Here is a 19,723-nt window from a genome sequence, read left to right as displayed (position 1 = left end):
TCTGGACATTCACGAGGAAGCATTAATCCAAGGAAAGACATGAGACTTACTACGGTTGTCATCCAAGGCCTTTTTCTGGGTGCCCCCATTACCTGAAGTGCAGTGGGTGGTCACCAGGGAGGGAGTGTTTTTAGGGATGGTTCCTTGCCTTTGAAATAGTCTCCAAGGGAGGCCCCCCCCCCCCCGGATCCTCCTGTCATTTAGATGCAAGCAAAAACAGTCCTGTTTCCTCAGGCTTTTCAACATTGCTATTGTTAGCATTTTGTAGGAGACGTTTTGATTTTACTGTCTGTTTCTATGGATTGCTTCTGCTTTAGTTTATATGTTTTAAATTACTGGGTCCCCCCACCCCATTTTATTGTACTTCTCTTGATTCCTACTACTTTAGTAGCTGCCCTAGGAAAATATATTTATATTGAAAGTATGGTATACACTTTGACCACATGTATTAAAAATAATCTTACTATTTTAGAAAAATGGCAAACATTGTTAATTCATTGTTTGCACCAAACTGCTGTATGATGAAAACTACACACTAAGTATACATGCAAAACACCTTGCTATTGTTTCCTTAATCACACACAGAGGGGGGGGGGGAGAGAGAGAGAGAGAGAGAGAGAGAGAAGGAAACAAGCAGCATCTGTTTCCCTCCCACTTGCAGTTGGTTCCAGGCCGAGATGGCTGCCATGCTGGCTCAGTCCCACCGTGGGTTCTTCCGACACTTGTTCTTCTCCCTCCTGGCCCTGCAGTGTGGTACGTTTCTGGGTATATGAGGGCAGGGGAGGATTTCGGTCTCATCCAATATTTAAATGCCCCTTCCAGTACAGAGTCAAATGGTACCCCTTTCATTGCCACCCTTTGACTCACCTATTGTCACTGGAGATCTTACATTCCCTAGCTGATAGAATGCCATTTCTCTTTCCTCAGCTGATGCGGGCAGCAACTCCAGGGTAATTGTGACTCAGCATCCACCATTTGCTGGCAAACAGCAGAGTGAGACCCTGGAACTGAACTGCTCTGTCAACAGAGACGACTATTATATCCATTGGTACCGCCAACTCCATGGGCAGACAGAGCTAAGGCACTTAGGGACTTTCGAACTCTACGAAGAGAACTTGGTCAAGAATGCCGAAGGTGAGCTGGAAAAACGTCTGAGTGGCAAACGGAATGACAAGACCACATATGTGAACCTTGCAAGCCTCCAGTCCAGTGACACAGGGTTGTACCTATGCTCTGCAAAGGCCACAGTGATTCTAGCAGGACCAGGAGCTGGTGCAAAACTGGCTGCTTGACAATAATATGCTTCTCTGTGTGCTGCTGCTAAACACATGCTCCCTGTACAGCAGCAGCATTTCCCATCACTTGGAAGCAAGCCATCAATGCCCACAAGCCAGCCCTGTTCAAATAGCTTTCCTTCCTTCCTTCCTTCCTCTCTCTCTCTTTGCTGCAACAGACTTCTTCAGTCCCTTCTTCTCCCCTCTGTCTGAATCTTCACAATTAGACTACTGCAATGCGCTCTATGTGGGGCTGCCCCTGTGTGTGGTTCGGAAGCTGCAGCTAGTGCAGAATGCAGCAGCTAAGGTGCTCACGTGAACACCCAGCCATGCTCACATAACACCTGTGTTAAAAGAACGGCACTGGCTGCCTATTAGCTACCAAGCCACGTACAAGGTTATGTTATTATCATATAAAGCCCTAAACAACTTGGGACCAGGATACCTAGCAGACCGCCTTCCCTTATACATACCCGGACGACATCTAAGATCATCAGAGGAGGTCTTGCTGGTCATTCCAAAATGAAAGCAATGTCACCATGAAGAACCCTGACAGCGGGCCTTCTCGGTAGCAGTACCCACCCTCTGGAAAACTTTCCCCCATGCAGTTTGGGGGGCAGAAAATGTGGCATCTTTCAAATGCCTCTTGAAAACGCATCTTTTCACCTGGGCTTTCCCTGGGCTGTAACTGCTGTTGGCTTTTACTTGGTTGTACATGCTGCTTTTAAACTTTTAAAGTCTTATATTATGTCTTAATCAATCCCAGAAGAGTCATAATAATGCTGCTTCCTCTTGCCTCCAAGGTTTGCTGCTTTTTCCCTGACAGTGCTTCTGCACCTTTCACAGCTGCGATATGATCAGCAGATGACCAGCTGGTGCCTTTTCTAGTGTGGAAATAAAGCGAAGGGGAGAGCTTCCCCAGTTGAATTTTGGCTGGGAATGATGTGAATTGCACTCTAACACATCTGGAAGGTAACAGGTTGGGAAAGGATGCTCTGACAAAAGAGGAGGGGAGGAGCCTCCCAACAGACATACTCAAATTTGCACTTGCTTTATAAAATATATACAAACATGTAGTTGTCATTGTGTCGGTTTTTGAAAACCTAAATATCTTGCTGCCTTGAAATCATGTTTCAACACTGGGACAGAGCAAGGGGAGATAGAATCCCACCCCCCTTTTTAAGGCCCATGGCAGTCTGGATCTCTTCTTGACTTACCCAAACCTGTTTGAACATGAGACAGAGGCCCAAATCTTCAGCTAAGTTTAAGCAGACAAGTGAACATCCAAAGAAAACACATGCTGCCAATGCCCTGCTGTTTGTGTGTGTGTGTTTATGCCTCCTTCAGCACAGCTACAAGTCCAGGATGGATTGTATACCTTCTCCCCACCCTGGGTTTCACTTTCCCCACCATTTTGAAAGTGCTGGTCTCTAGATTTTGTCCATCCCACCCCAAAGTTGTAAGGAAACACCCAGAAGCTTGAGATTAACTTGGAACTACACGAGACTTGGTTTTAATGGTTGAAGTGCTTGGGCATATGTTGCTGTATACAGAGTACATGGCAGCCTAAGTGAGAGGAGAGAGTCAAGATTTGCTTTAATCGTGGTGATAAATTGCCATCACATGCAAAGGGGAGTGGGAGCAAAATGCCAGCTGACCATATGCTAAAGTCATTGGCATATGCGATGTTGGAATGGTCCATTTGTTGCTATGAAGAGTGGGAAATGGCCGTACAGCTTCAGTCAAGGTATGCCGCAAACTGCAGTTCTATGAAATTATTTTTTAAAGCTCCAAAGGCCAAGAAGCACAGGCTTGCTTTACACTCCCCCCGGGACCACCACCCGCTCCCCTGGTATTTGCTTCGCTTTCCCATTGGGCCTGTGCCAGATGCTTATGGTTTATTTACAGTATTTTTGTCTCACTTTTCGGGCAGTTTCTGTCTTCCAAAGAAAGTGCCTCACATCCATTAAAATGGGGGGGGGGGCTGCCACCAGGTTCAGGAACGTAAAAGGCAAGAAGTCCAAGGGAATCAGAGTGGAGGGGAAAGGCAGGGGAAAGTGATCAGTTCTTCAAGGTCAGAACAAAGTGGCAAGTTATAAGCAGGCACATATGTGCAGTTCGGGCCAGGCTGATCTTCCCTTGCTGGTCTTCTTGCTTAGACAGCAGTTGGTGGCTCCTGTTCCTTTGGCCATGGGATGGGGCCAGCATGCTCTTTCCCCTTGCTTCAGCAGTCCCAGGGCAACATGCAGGTAGGGCCACATATTCTTTCTGGCAGGGAGAAAGAAGCGAGCTCCCTACATCTGCTCCTTCTCTCGCCGGAGGATGGGCCAGGGTGGTTTTGCCCTTGCCTTGATGTTATTCCTGGGAAGTGCACCCAGCCCCAGTGGCCCTTGGTTGCCTGGCTGCTTCCCTTCAGCTCCCCAGTCCCAGGGCAACACTCTCCCCCCACACACACACACACAATGTGAAAATGCAGGGTGGAAACTTCAGGGAGTGCCAGTACAGAAGGAACCCCGTTCAACTGTGAGCCTAAGCCTTGGCGTAACAATCAGTCAGACCCTCAGGAAAGCCTTTTTTATGCTGGTTAGGCTATACCATTAATAAGGCGCTTCCTGGACTCATCTTGGATATCAGTACAACCTACCAGAGCGTTTGTCTGCATTTTTACTTTGTCTGCATTGCATCCCGCACCCAGTCACGATGAACTGATATAAATTCAGGAAAATGTAATGGACTTAAATCAACTTGAATACTTCATATATTTCCTGAAGAAGAGTTAGCTTCATTGTTAAAACAGGCTGACTTAGAATTAGACAGTGGGGGGGGGGGTAACATTTTGACCATCTATAATTCCTGAAATATATAAAGATAGTTTTACGATTTATTAATTGCTGTGCACATTCCTCATTTTAACGGATGACTTTTTGTTCATCTTTTGTTCAAAGTTGCATTAGAATGGAAACTAGAAACTAAACATACTCATGAAGCACCCTGCCATTGGTATACACACAAAGGAGAGGGAGAAGGAAAGGGAGAGGGACAGAGAGAGAGAAGTAAACAAGCAGCATCCGTTTCCCTCCCACTTGCAGTTGGTTCCAGGCCGAGATGGCTGCCGCGCTGGCTCAGCCCCACCGTGGGTTCTTCAGACACCTGCTCTTCTCCCTCTTAGTCCTGCAGCGTGGTAAGTGTCTGCGTAGATGAGTACGGAGGCAGAATAGGATCTCATCCAAGTTTTGGATGCCCCTTCTAATATAGGGCCAACTGGTACCCTCTCTCATTGTCTCCCCTGGATTCAGTTTATCCACGGTCACCGGAGATCTTCTCTTTCCAGTTGACAATACCATTTTTCTGCTCTTAGGGCTAGCAGACAGTGACTCTGGAGTGAAAGTGAGTCAGGAACCACGCTTTCCAAGCAAAAGGCAGAATGAGGTCCTGGCGCTGAACTGCACTGTCAACCAAGACAACTACAATTTCTCTTGGTACCGCCAGCTCCCTGGACAGACAGAGCTCCAGCCCATTGGGACTTACAATGCTTTCGGAGAGGGCTTTGAGAAGCCAGAAGGCAAGCTGAAGGACAGGCAGCTGAGTGGCAACCGGAATGGCAGAACAGCTTTGGAGCTGAAGAACCTCCAATCCGAGGACACAGGGCTGTATTTGTGTGCTGCCAAGGACACAGTGATTGTTGCAAGGACAGCATCTGGCAAAGAACTGACTTCCAAATAATGACGTGCCTGCTTTCAGCATACCTGCTCTCAGCATTGCATGCAGGCCACTTCACTCTGCGTTTGCAGGCTAGCCATTGTATACACCAGCCTTCCCCCACCTGATGCCTTCCAGTTCTGTTAGACTACAATGCCCAGCATCCCCCAGCCAGCATGACTAATATGCTGGATGAGGTGACGGGAGTTCTAGTCCAACACATCTGGAGGACTAGAGTGGGAATAGATGTTCTTTTTCATAGTGACTTGATAAAGACTCAAACAGAATTTCACTGATACACTCTAGCTGTGATGGGAGTCTGAAATATAGTTCTCTGTTGTGCATGCTTGCTTTTGTGTGAATGAAACTGTGTGTGTGTGTTTGTGTGTGTAATTTGTGTATTCACTCTTGGTTATATGTTAAGTAAATATATTGTGTATGTACAGTGGGTCTTTGTTTTGGTTAGATTTAGTCTAAACTTAGGGCATATTAACCAGCTCTGTTCAAACACCACTACCCCTGCCACACACACACACACACACACACACAGCATGCCAACACCAACACTACTACTGCTACTGCTGCTACTACTACTACTACTCACACACACACCATGCCAACAGCAAGTCTAAACACAGTGATTCTAGCAGGAACAGGAGCTGGTGCAAAACTGACTGTCAAACAACAGTCTGCTGATAAACACATGCTCCCTGTACATGAGCAGCACCACTTCATCCCTTGCAAACCACCCAGCATGTTCACTCAGTATCCATCAGCCAGCTCTATTCAAATTGCATCTCCCTCTCTCCCTCCCTCTCTCTCCCCTTTTCTTCCTACAACTGACCTCTTTGGTTCCTTCTTTTCTCCCTCTGTCTGAATCTTGGAGGAGTTATAATAATGCTGCTTCCTCTTGCTTCCAAGATTTGCCACCTTTTTCCTGAGAGGGCTTCTGTGCTTTTAACAACTGCTTGCTCAGCCGCTAATTAACTGGTGCCTTTTCTAGTCTGAAAATTCAGTGAAGGAGAAGACTTCCCCGGCTGAATTCTTGCCTGTCCAACAGCAGTTGCAACTCTGGTGAGCCACAAGGTTTGCAGAAGAACAAAAAATATATAGGGAAAAATCCCAAGGTGAAACACACACACACACATCCAATAGTCCAGTGAGGACTGATGTCAATGGTCACAGGACGCTGAGTGTCTGTTTAGGTGGTGGCAACAGAAAATCAGAGAGAGGGGGAATGAGATGGAGTATTCTGGAAGAAGGGATGGGTGGCCACCCCCTGAAAAGGAGCACTCCGCACACTGCAGCATTTTCTTTTACGTCCTAATTGCCATCTTATATTTGCAAGCACTTTCATAGATCATACCTCTTTCCTTATTCTTTCTAAAGTCACAGATATTTGATCCTCAGTTTCAGCAGAGGGAGGGGGAAATATGGTAACCACATTGTTAAATAACTTCCCACAGTTAGGTGGAAAGAAAGAAAGAAAGAAAGAGAATCCAGAATGTAATAAACCAAAGTTACTTGGCTCTATTGCTAGGCTAGTGTATCATGGAGGATAGGTGTATCAATGAAAATTAGATGTGGCAGGGTGTCAGCAGTGAAGCAGTACAAACAACCAGTGTAACACACGGTGTCCTTCTCTTTTACCCTGTTTTTGTTCTGCCCCATGTTCTCAGGGTTAGATGGGATTGGTCATTATGTATGAAGGTGGAAGGTATTTCCCCAAGCTATAGAATGGGGTCTAGAACCCGGATCTCCTGACTCTTAAGAATAGCAATAACTGCATGCAGACTGCTTCAGGAGGTGAGAGCCTCACACCAACACTGAAAAACTGTTCACTCTGGTGGAGAAGAGAAGGAGGTCTTGAATGAATATTCAGCCCATGGGCTGCATTCTGTCTGCATTCCAGGCAAAAATTCAATAGATGAAGCCTTTTTCCCACCACTCCATGCTGAGAAATGCTTCACCTCATAGAATCATAGAATACTAGGGTTGGAAGGGGCCTATAGGACCATCAAATCCAACCCCCTGCTCAATGCAGGAATCCAAGTCAAAGCATCCCTGACAAGTGGCTGTCCAGCCTCGCCTTGAATGTGGGAGAGCCCACCACCTCCCTAGGTAATTGGTTCCACTGTCATATTGCTCTAAAAGTCAGGACGTTTTTCCTGATGTTCAGCCAGAATCTGGCTTCCTGTAACTTGAGCCCATTATTCGGTGTCCTGCACTCTGGGATGATCGAAAAGAGATCCTGGCCTTCCTCTCTGTGACAACCTTTCAAGTACTTGAAGAGCGCTATCGTATCTCCCTCAGTCTTCTCTCCTCAAGGCTAAACATGCCCAGTTCTTTCAGTCTCTCCTCATAAGGCTTTGTTTCCAGTCCCCTGATCATCTTCGTTGCCCTCCTCTGAACCTTTTCCAGTTTGTCTGCATCCATCTTAAAGTGTGGTGCCCAGAATTGGACACAGTACTCCAGATGAGGCCTAGCCAGTGCTGAGTAGAGGGGAACTAGTACTTCACAGGATTTGGAAACTATACTTCTATTAATGCAGCCCGAAATAGCATTTGCCTTTTTTGCAGCCACATCACATTGTTGGCTCATATTCAGCCTGTGATCTACAACAATTCCAAGATCCTTCTCACTTGTAGTATTATTGAGTCAAGTATACCCCATCTTGTAACTACGCATTTGTGTGTTTTTTTTCCTAGGTGCAGAACTTGGCATTTATCCCTATTAAATTTCATTCTGTGGTTTTCTCCCAGAGCTCCAGCCTATCCAGATCACTTTGAATTCTGTTCCTGTCTTCCAGGGTATTAGCTATCCCACCCAATTTTATATCATCTGCAAATCTGATAAGCATTCCCTGCACCTCCTCCTCCAAGTCATTAATAAAAATGTTGAAGAGCACTGGGCCCAAGACTGAACCCTGCAGTACCCTGCTCGTTACCTCTCCCCAGTTTGAGAAGATCCCATTGATAAGCACTCTTTGAGTCTGATTCTGCAGCCAACTGTGGATCCACTGGATCGTTGTTTCATCTAGCCCACTTTGAGCTAGTTTGCTCATCAGGATATCATGGGGCACTTTGTCGAAAGCTTTGCCTAATTCGAGATAAATTGTGTCCACAGCATTCCCCCAGTCCACAAGGGAGGTTACCTGATCAAAAAATGAGATCAGATTAGTCTGGCAGGATTTGTTCTTGACAAATCCATGTTGGCTTTGAGTAATCCCTGCATTGTTTTCGAGGTGCTTCCAGATGGATTGCTTTATCATCTGCTCCAGAATTTCTCCAGGGATTGATGTCAGACTGACTGGTCTGTCATTCCCAGGTTCCTCCTTTTTGCCCTTTTTGAAGATAGGGACAACATTAGCCCTCCTCCAGTCATCTGGCACTTCCCCCGTCCTCCATGATTTCTCAAAGAGAATAGACAGCGGTTCTGGGAGTTCTTCTGCCAGTTCCTTTATTACCCTAGGATGCAGTTCACCTGGCCCTGGAGATGTGAACTCAGTCAAAGTAATTAGGTATTCCTTGACCATGTGCCTATCAATCTCCATCTTCTGGCCTTTGTCTGCTGCTCTGCAATGCTAGGTCTGTTACCCAGAAAACATCCGTCATCCATGACATGATCTGGGATGAGGGTGCAGAACTGGCATGTATTACGGAGACCTGGCTGGCTGAGGCCTCTGCTCCAGCTCTTGCAGCCATGTGCCCAGCCAGATTTTCGTATGCACAGCAGCTGAGGGCTGGGGATCAGGGAGGGGGAGTGGCTGTTATCTATCGGGAGTCCTTCGTCTTCACCAGACCCTGGGAGACCAAAGTTGCTGCGTGCATGTATTGGAGGTTGGGCCTGAAGGGCAGTCCGGGGACTCTGCTCGTGTACCGCCCACGCTGCTGCATGACTGACTCGCTGGCCAGGTGCTTGAGGTGGTCTCTGATGTGTGTGTACAGTCCCCTATCTGGTGATGTTGGACTTCTCAGTTCCACAACCCCTCTGCAGGGGTGGAGGACCCATTAAAATGGTCCACCCCAGGCATCTTATGGATCCAAATGGACTCCTGAACATGCTTGGGGATTTTCTGGAGCACGCCAACGGCCACTCAGAGACTCTTGCAGTGGCTGGAATGCCACAATCACCGGGGCATTAGATCAGGTGGCTCCGAAAAGCCCTCTCCCCCTGAACAGGGTTTGAACTGCACCATGGTTCAATCCATGGTTACAAGCCCTGAAACAGGAGGTGAGACAGCTAGAGTGCCGGTGGCAGAAGTCTCGCTCCAAAGACAATCAGACATGGGCTAGAGCTGTATCTTCAGCCTATCACGTGGCGGTGAAGGCACAAGGCAGAAAAAAAGGAAATATTATGCAGCCTCTATCACGTCCGCAGAGTGCTGTCCCAGGAGGCTGTTCCAAGTGATCCGGAGCCTGGTCAGTCCAGTTGCTCTGGAACTGCTGGAGCATTCTAAGGCCTCCTGTGAGGCCTTGGCAAGGCACTTTTTGGATACAATTGATTGGATCAGGACTGTTATTCCGTGCGCTGTGGATACAGTGAGCGAGCGAGAGGCGGCCTGTGGCAAACCGGTTTTGTGGGATTGATTCCAGCTTCTTCCTTCTGATGAAGTGGACAAGGTGCTTTCATCTGTAAAGCCAACTACCTGCTTACTTGATCCTTGCCCATCTTGGCTCATTATGAGCTGCAGAGAAAGATTGGGTGAGGGGATCAGGGCAGTGGTGAGCACCTCCCTTGAGGAGGGAGTGATGCCATCAGCCCTCAAGGAGGCAGTGTTATGATCACTCTTTAAAAAGCCCTCCTTGGATCCTCAAGCTTTGAACAACTTTCGCCCAGTTTCAAATCTGCCATTTGGGGGCAAAGTGATTGAGCGGGTGGTGGCAATGCAGTTGAAGGCACACTTGGAAGAAGCTGATTATCTAGACCCATTTCAATCGGGCTACAGTCCTGGGCATGGGACAGAAACGACCTTGGTCGCCTTGGTGGATGATATGAGGAGGGCTTTAGATAGGGGTGAATGCTTCTTCATTGTTCCCCTCGACCTCTCAGTGGCTTTTGATACCATTGACCACGATATCCTCCTGGACCGCTTGAAGGGGTTGGGCATTGGAGACATCGTATTATGGTGGTTTTGGTCCTTCCTCTCCAGCAGGTACTAGAGGGTAGCACTGGGAGAGGAGGTGTCGGACCCGTGGCCACTCACTTGTGGGGTGTCACAGGGTTCATCCTCTCCCTGATGCTAGTTAACATCTATGTGAAGCCGCTGGGGGCTATCATCAGGAGGTTTGGGGTGTGGTGTCATCAATATGCGGATGACACGCAGCTCTACCTCTCATTCAAATCTTCACCAAGGTTGGCTGTGGAATCCCTGTCCAAATGTCTGGAGACGGTGAGTGGCTGGATGGGGAGGAATAAGCTGAAGCTGAACCCTGACAAGACCGAGGTACTTTTGGTGGGAGACAAGAGGAGGCTGGGGGTGTTGACCTGGTGTTGAATGGGATACAGCTACCCTTGAAAGACCAGGTCCACAGCCTGGGGGTCATTTTAGAGTCCTAGCTGTCCATGGAGGCTCAGGTGTAAGCTGTGAGCCGGACAGCACTGTACCAACTCCATCTGATACAGCGGCCGCGCCCCTACCTTCCCGACCATCTGCTCCCATCAGTAGTACATGCCCTCGTCTCCTCTCGTCTAGGCTACTGTAATGTGCTCTATGTGGGGTTACCCTTGAAGATGGTTTGGAAGTTGCAGCTGGTGCAGAATACGGCGGCTCACCTGATTAAAGGCAGTCGCTGGCATGATCATATCACTCCGTTGCTGAAGGAGTTGCACTGGTTACCAGTTGTGTTCCGGGCCAAATGCAAGGTGTTGGTTTCGACCTTTAAAACCCTATATGGTTCCGGCCCAGCCTATCTCAAGGAGTGCCTCCAGCAACACCAGACAGGCCGCTCAACAAGATCTGCCTTGGATGGCCTGTCCCATCAGTCAGGACAGTTAGGCTGGTGAGGACGAGGGAGAGGGCCTTCTCTGTGGTGGCCCCCACTCTGTGGAACTCCCTCCCTAGGGAACTCTGCCATGCCCCCTCTTTAATGAGCTTCTGCCATGCATTAAAAATGTTGTTGTTCAAGCAGGCATTTGAGGTGGGTTAGGGTATTTTTAGAAATACAATGTTTTAATGTGGATTTTATTGTTTTAAACTGTTGTATTATTGTACATCACCCAGAGTGGCCGGATGACCAGCCAGACGGGTGATTAAGAAATTTAATTAATAAATAAATAAATCTCAGGCTGCAATCCTGCCCCTTCATCCTCTACTTTGCCTTTGCCAGGTGGGGTCATAGACCCTCTTTCGGGAGAAGACTGAGCTGACGTAGGAATTAATCACTTTTAGTTTTTCTTTGTCTTCTGTTATCATTTTACCATCCTCATTGAATAGCTGAACCACCATTTCTTTCCTCTGTCTTTTACTATGCACTAGGGCTGTGCACCGCTTCGGCCTGAGGCCCGAACCCCGAGTTGACGCGGGCTGCTTTGGGTCACTTTGTGCCCCTTCTGAGGTGAAGCGGAGGGTACACAAAGCGACCCAGAGTGGGTTGGGGGCTCTCTGAAGCACTCAGTGCACTTTGGAGCTTCAGCCCCTGACCCAGCCCCCCTGGTGCCTCCAGGTCCTTACCTGAGCCGCCTTCTCTGTCACCGCCACCGCTGCCTTCTCCACTGCTGCCCACTACCGCCACCATCTTCTGAGGCCTGCAGGAAGAGTTGCTGTGCGTCCAGGCCTCAGGAGCTGGCGGCGGGTAGGGGACGGCAGCAGCGGCAGAAGCGGGAGCAACGCACTGCTGCCACCAGCTCCTGAAGGCTGGACGTGTAGTGACTCTTCTTGCAGGGAGTCACCATTTTTAAAATGGCAACTTCCTGGAACTTCCAGGAGGTTGTCATTTTAAAAATGGCAACTCCCTGCAAGAAGACGAGTCGCCGCCCGTCCAGGCCTCAGGAAATGGCAGTGGCAGCAGCAGGCAGTGAAAGCAGAGAAGGAGGCAGCCCAGGTAAGGAGCTGGGGAGTTGCGTGGGGGCATCGGAGGGGACCCAAAGCGGGGTTCATTATCCGAACCCTGCTTCGGGTTCGGGGCCAAGGCAGGTCAGGGGGGCCCTAATCTGCCCAAGCCGAATCAGGTCCACCTCGGAAGCCGCTTTGTGGCTTCTAAGTCGGATCCAGGGGTCCCTGCACAGCCCTACTATGCACGTATCGGAAGAAAGCCTTTTTGTTTCTTTTAGCATCCCTCGCTTACCTCAGCTCGTTCTCAGCTTTCGCCTTCCTGCCGCCATCCCTGAAATTCTGTGCTACCTGCCTGTACTCTTCCTTTGTAGCTTGGCCTTCCTTCCACTTCCTGTATGTGTCCTTTTTTGTTATCAGGTCATCTCTAAGCTTTTTGTGAAGCTACATTGGCTTCTTCTTTTGTCTTCCACCTTTTCTTCTTGTTGGAATTGTTTGTAATTGTGCCTTTAGAATATCCTTTTTTAAAAACTCCCACCCATCTTGGACTCCTTTTCTCGTTAGAGTTGCTTGCCATGGGACCTTACTGATCATTGTTCTGAGTTTATTAAAATTCACTTTCCTAAAATCCAGGGTACATGTTTGGCTACACTCGACTTTTGCTTCCTTTAGAACCAAGAACTCAAGTATAACATGGTCACTTTCCCCCAGAGTTCCCACAACTGCTATTTTAGCCACTAAGTCATCTCTGTTGATAAAGTCAAGGATAGCTGATCCTCTAGTTCCTTCCTCCACTTTCTGTAGAAGGAAGTTATCAGCAACAGAAGCCAGGAATTTCTTGGAGGGGGCATGTTTTGCAGAATTTGTCTCCAAACAAATATCAGGGAAATTGAAGTCCCCCATTACTACTACATAATGCTTCCTTGAAACATTGGCCATTTGCTTTTCAAAAGTTTCATCCTCGTCTTTTCCTTGATTGGGTGGCCAGTAGTAGACTCTGGCCACCAGGTTCCTTTTATTCTTTGCTGCATTTATTTTAACCCAGATGCTCTCAATGGGGCTACTAAGCTCATCCTCCTTTATTTCTGTTCAGAGATATGTATTTTTAACATATAGTGCAACCCCACCTCCCTTTCTGTTCCTCCTGTTCTTTTTGAAAAAGTTATATCCTTCAATTGCCGTATTCCAGTCATGGGAGTCATCCCATCAAGTCTCAGTTACACCTATCAAGTCATAATTTCCCTCCTGTATTAAGGGTTCAAGTTTGTTCTGTTTGTTTCCCATACTCTGGGGATTAGTAAATAGACATTGAAGACCATGTGCTTTATAGTCTGGCTTTTTTCCTACATGTTTCTGAAGACTATTATTGGGCACTGTTAAAGCTGTTCCCTCTGTTGAGGTGTATAAGCCTTCATCCATTGTTACCTCCAACTTTACATCTCCCTCCCCCGTAGAATTCCGTTTAAAGCCCTCCTGATGAAGTTCTTCATTCTGTTGCCAAACACCTGTTTCCCAGCCCTTGTGAGGTGCAACTCATCCCTTGCCAAAAATCCACCTTCCAAGAAGTATAGCCCATGGTCCCAGAATCCAGATCTCTCGTGTCGGCACCACTAGGAGTGGTGAATTTGTGTAGGGTGCCATTACATGAGGCTTTTATCATGCATTTGTGCTGGGTCACTCATGGACATTTGCGCGTCCTTTTCACAACATCATCACCCTCCAGGGCACATAAGGGGTATTTCCCCAGTTATTCCATGTTAAAAAGATCTGGAGATAATGAGGTATTTAAATATCCTGGATTTTCCCTACTGTGTACATTCAGTTGCACTATTAAACAGCCACTAGATGGTGCTGTTTTATTGAGATCTATGGAACCTTGAAAATTAAAAACTTCCCGTCTCAGCAATCACATGATCTCCATCTGGGAGCCAGCGTTAAATGTGAAAAGGCTCCACAATAGTAGGACTTCGGGTTTTTTCTTTAATGTAGAGATACCAATATCTATCATCCAGCTGGTAAAGGTACACATCCCTTGCATAGGGTTAACGTCACACTAAAATGTTGAGCTATGCCTATTTTGGACACAAGCTTCTGATGGTTAACTGAACCAGCCCACTCTATGAAGGTCACCAGAACCTACCCTACCTAATTGTATTTATATCCTTCAGCCAGTAACTGAATCTTCCCCATCTTTTTTTTTTTAATTATGAAGTTAAGAAGGTCTCTCACACTTCTGATTGCAATGTAAGTTTACCTAATTTTGGCCCCTGCCCTTGCTCCTGTGACATTATAACATCTTGATCTGTCTGCAAACATTAGCAGTAAATGCTTCTCTCCATGATGTGACAATCATCATTTGCTTATTTTTGCAGACTGCTGCTAAAAAGCGCAAGAGCAAGCCAGGTTTTCTTTCCTGATCAATTGGCAACACTACTTAATAGATTAATTATTTTGCTGAAAGGTTATAAATAGGTGTCACTTGAGAGTAGTTGCCAAATTAAAACAACAACAACACATAAATCCTCTGAGTGTTTGGATGGAGGTGGGGGTGGGGAGGAACATTTAGCAGGAAACACAATATGATGGCTACTTAGAAATTTGTCAGGACTCCCTGCATCAGCCTTTCCCAACCTGGCCTGTCCAGATGCTTTGGAGTTCAGCTCCCACCAAGCCCAGACAGCATTGCCGATGGTCAGGAATGCTGGGAACTGTGGTCCAAAACATCTGGAGGGCACCAGGTTGGGGAACGCTTCCCTAAATAATCAGCAAAGCGTCATCCTATCTTTTTTGAGTATCTTCTTTCAGCTGTCCCTCTTTCCAATGAGAAGCTATTCAACTGGAGAAAGAGGTAGGACGTGCTTATCAGAGGCCAGCCTGTGCCTCTAGAAAACACTGTAATGGAAACATGGAAGAAATCTTGTGAAACCAGCCTGTAGAGGAAGTGGGGGCTGGGGATGTCAGAACAGCAGAAACAAGCCCCAAGTTTTTTGTGTGATTTATTTGGCCACAAAAAACGTTTCAGACACATCACAGATCCAGCTTCTGTAAATAGAAGGAAAAGGAAAGAGCCTCGCAGAGGCAAATTCCAACTCTTCTATCTTTAAGGGTTCAGGTTGAAATGATCCATTCATTGCTATGAAGAGTAGGAAACGGCCGTACAGCTTCAGTCAAGGTATGCCGCAAACTGCAATTCTATGAAATTATTTTTTAAAGCTCCAAAGGCCAAGAAGCACAGGCTTGCTATACACTCCCCCCGGGACCACCACCCGCTCCCCTGGTATTTGCTTCGCTTTCCCGTTGGGCCTGTGCCAGATGCTTATGTTTATTTCCAGTATTTTCTTCTCGTTTTTCGAGCAGTTTCTGTCTTCCAAAGAAAGTGCCTCACATCCGTTAAAATGGGGGGGGGGGCTGCCACCAGGTTAAGGAACATAAAAGGCAAGAAGTCCAAGGGAATCAGAGTGGAGGGGAAAGGCAGGGGAAAGTGATCAGTTCTTCAAGGTCAGAACAAAGTGGCAAGTTATAAGCGGGCACATATGTGCAGTTCGGGCCAGGCTGATCTTCCCTTGCTGGTCTTCTTGCTTAGACAGCAGTTGGTGGCTCCTATTCCTTTGGCCATGGGATGGGGCCAGTGTGCTCTTTCCCCTTGCTTTGGCAGTCCCAGGCAGTGGAGGCTGGTGGGGCTGTGAATCCACTCCAGGTTTCAGTCAGAATTAGCCACAACTCTAATGGAGCTATCCAAGGTGCTGAACCAATTTTGGGCCTAGGGCTCAGCCCTTTAAATAGCTCCTTTAGAGTTCTGGCTGGTTCTGACTAAAACCCAGAGCGTAATCATGATCCCACCAAAATCAGAGCCACCAGCCTCCACTGGTCCCAAGGCAACATGCAGATAAGGCCACATATTCTTTCTGGCAGGGAGAAAGAAGCGAGCTCCCTGCATCTGCTCCTTCTCTCGCCGGAGGATGGGCCAGGGTGGTTTTGCCCCTGCCTCGATGTTATTCCTGGGAAGTGCAGCCAGCCCCAGTGGCCCTTGGTTGCCTGGCTGCTTCCCTGCAGCTCCCCAGTCCCAGGGCAACACTCCTCCCCCCCACACACACACACACACGACATGAAAATGCAGGGTGGAAACTTCAGGGAGTGCCAGTACGGAAGGAACCGTTCAGCTGTGAGCCTAAGCCCTGCATACAGCGGTGTCATGGAGCCAGCACACGCAGGGACGCCGCGCTGGCACTTTTTGATTAGTAGGGACGCTGACATCCTCTGCTGCCACCACCACCCAGAATCTCCTGTTCCCTCTGACGTAGCTCTAATCCTCACAGCAGCTGAGGGGAAATGCATTTTCCCAACAGCAGTATATTGCTCCCTATGGTAAATGCAAAGTGTTTTGGGGTGGCCTGGTCTTGAATGAGCAGTTACAACCCAACAGCTTTACAAACAACCTGCTTCTGGAAGAAATCGAAACTGCTAGAACAGGTTTGTTGATATGGATCAACCCAGCTGCCTGAATATTTCCACTCTCCTTGAGGGCATGGCTATGGGAGCTGTCATGATGAATGTCTGCACTTTGAAATTTACTGCTTCACTGCCCTTCAGTGCTGGGATAACAATCAGTCAGACTCTCAGGAAGGCCTCCATTCTGCCGATTGGGCACTCCCATTAATAAGGGGGCTTCTGAACCCATATAAGATGTCAGTGCAATCTACCGAAGTGTTTGTCTGCATTTTCACTTCCTGCACACCCACACCGGCATCGCAGTCAGGATATGTTTGTGTAAGTTCAAGAAAATATCATAGATATAAATCAAGTACTTTATATATTTCACAGAAAAGAGTTTGCACGATAAAACTATTAAAACATATTGACTTGCAATATATAGCTAGAAAAGTAACATCATAACAATATATGTTCTGCCTTATCATCTTGCCTGATCACTGACAAGAGACTCTCCTGGTGGTCCCATGTGGTTGAGAGATCCACTTTGAAATCATCAGGAGTAGGGCCTTTAGCATGGTGGCTCCCAGCCAGTGGAATGCTCTCCCAAATGAGATCAGGCATGCACTTATGTTATTTTTCTTTTCAGGCAAGCATTTCATGACTAATGACTAAATTCCAGCCACTGTCCTATTGATGTTTCTGCTTTTATTGTCTATATTTTGTAGTTTAATTTGTTGTACACTGCTCTGATCTCTCGATGTGAAGCAGTTTATAAATGTTATAATAAATAAATAAAATAATATATATAATTTCTTAAATGTATCATATACTTTTGCCATTTATTAACTGGTGTGCATTGCTTGTTTTAACAGATGACTTTTTGCTCATGATTAGTTCCAAGCTGCCTTCAAATAGCAACAAGAAACTAAACATACACACGAAACAGTCTGCCACTGATACACACACATAGGACTGAGAGAGAGAAGGAAACAAGCACATCCATTTCCCTCCCACTTACAGTTGGTTCCAGGCCGAGATGGCTGCCACGCTGGCTCAGTCCCACCGTGGGTTCTTCAGACACCTGCTCTTCTCCCTCTTGGCCCTGCAGCGTGGTAAGTGTCCGCGTAGATGAGGGCAGAGACAGGACTGGATCTCATCCAAATTTTAAATGTCCCTTGGTACCCTCTCTTATTGTCTCCCCTGGATTCAGTTTATCCACGGTCACCAGAGATCTTCTCTTTCCAGTGACAATACCATTTTTCTGCTCTTAGGGCTAGCAGACAGTGACTCTGGAGTGAAAGTGAGTCAGGAACCACGCTTTCCAAGCAAAAGGCAGAATGAGGTCCTGGCGCTGAACTGCACTGTCAACCAAGACAACTATTATTTCTATTGGTACCGCCAGCTCCCTGGACAGACAGAGCTCCAGCCCATTGGGACTTTCAGTACCTATGAAAATGTCTTGCAAAAGACAGAAAGCAAGCTGAAGGACCGGCTGGGTGGCACCCGGGATGGCAGGACAACGTCTTTGCGCCTGAACAAGCTCCAGCCCGAGGACACAGGGCTGTATCTGTGTGCTGCAAAGGACACAGTGATTCTAGCAGGGATAGGAGGTGGTACAAAACTGTCTGCCAGACAGTAATGTGCTTCTCCATGTGTGCACCTGCTCTCAGCAAAGCCCTTAAGCAGCATCACTCTGCAGCAGCAGGTAACATTTGGGACACATTAGCCAGCTCTGTTCAAACACCACCCCTACCCCACACACACCACGCCGGTGGGAGGCAGAGGCTCTCTCGGCATCTACATAGCCGGGTGGACAAGCATGCTAACAATGAGATTCACATCCTGTCTGTCTTCACAGGAGTGAGAGCCACAAGAGTCTACTCCTCCCTTCCAAAAAACTCCTCACTTCATGCAGTCCTTATTGATCCTATTTCTGTCTCGCTGCGACGGACATCTCCACTCCCTATTTCTTTCCCTCTGTGCTGCTGCTCTTCCCTCCCTCTTGGATTTACCACCTTTTTCCTGTGTGGATGCTTGTGCCTTTATAACAGGAGTGTTGAAGGCCCCAAATACCAAAAACAAATGCTGCCTTTCATAGCCTGGAAAATGCAGTGCCAGCCTTCCTGTTATGGATCTGGGAGGGAGGTGACTTTCTCTTCCTAGTGGCCCCCCTTCTTTATGAGGGTTCCCCCTCCCCCAAAGTATTACTGATAGGATACCACCAGTCAGGTTGAAGCTCCTGACACACCCTAGTCTGTCCAGCTGCTTGGAGAGTTTCTGAGTCCTATTGTCAAGAGCTCCCTTCAGCCCAGCTCTAGGAAAAAAGAAGAAAAGAAAAGAAAAGCACTTTGGATTTTCTCTGCCAAATTCAAGAAATACAGAACTTAATAAAACCTTCTGAAAATCCCAATAATACAAGTGGAGGCTCTGCAATCATGCCGTACTTCCCATGAGGTGGGGTTGAGAGAGAAATTCCCTTTCAAAATTGATTTGTTGATTTATTACATTTCTAAATGGCCCAATTGCCAAAGTTATCTAGGTGATTCACAGAACAAGAGTTGAAACCATAAAATACAACAACATAATAAAACACAATAAAAAAACAAGAATAGTTTAAAACAGAATAAAACTAGAGTAAAAACCAAAGTAAAAAGGCAGCAGCCGTACACAGACCTTAAAAACTCAGTAACACATTTTATTTTAAAACTGAACGCTTAAAAAGCATAGGAGAATAAAAAGAAATATTCACCTAGAGCCAAGAAGACCACAACGTAGGTGCTACGCAATAGCACCTACGTTGATAAGGAGAGGATAAGGCTACTAAGAAGAAGAAGGCTACCCTCTCCTTACTAGCCACCCGCCTCACCTCATTTGGTGGGGGCAGTAGCAAATCCAGAAGCGCAGGGTCCCTTCGTGACAGTCATGGCCACGCCTCCTCACAGCCACGCCCCCTTCTAAGATTGTGCAACCTGGTAAGATATGCAACCTTCAACTGGAATCCAAAAACAGTGCAGCTGAGAGTGAGGCAGGGGTATTTCAATTGGATGTCTGAGGAAAAAATTCAGGGCTGTTAAAATCTTTTTCACCCACGCACCCACACACACACACACACACACTCACTCAAACACAAACATTTTAAGTTTTCAAAATAGGACACTCTATGGAAGCTTCACCCTCTCAACTCAGCCCTCATGGACAGATCCCTTCTTATTTGAACACACTCCCTTAGCACCCCAACGTTTAGCCTTCCCTAAGCTCCTTCATTATATCTCCCCCTTCCCCCTCCAACAGAAACGTCCACACACCCAGCTGGATTGAACTATACACA

The 19,723-nt window shown here is 47.2% G+C and overlaps 2 gene segments (V, D, J or C); both read left to right on the top strand.

Annotated features, from left to right (window-relative positions):
* Positions 1 to 4,219: 4,219 nt before the first annotated feature.
* On the top strand, positions 4,220 to 5,420 carry LOC146358044 (T cell receptor beta variable 29-1-like). The segment is given in 2 exon segments: positions 4,220 to 4,455; positions 4,633 to 5,420. Coding segments are annotated over 2 exon segments (441 nt in total).
* Positions 5,421 to 11,784: 6,364 nt separating this feature from the next.
* Positions 11,785 to 18,803, top strand: LOC146358043 (T cell receptor beta variable 7-8-like). The segment is given in 3 exon segments: positions 11,785 to 12,016; positions 17,268 to 17,507; positions 17,667 to 18,803. Coding segments are annotated over 2 exon segments (444 nt in total).
* Positions 18,804 to 19,723: the final 920 nt, after the last annotated feature.

This window comes from Heloderma suspectum, chromosome 1 (assembly GCF_057233095.1).
Source record: "Heloderma suspectum isolate Gila_16-S chromosome 1, 16-S_ref, whole genome shotgun sequence".
Classification (NCBI taxonomy): Eukaryota; Metazoa; Chordata; class Lepidosauria; order Squamata; family Helodermatidae; genus Heloderma; species Heloderma suspectum.
Note: the sequence above shows the minus strand (reverse complement) of the source record. Positions and strands in the feature narration are given on the sequence as shown.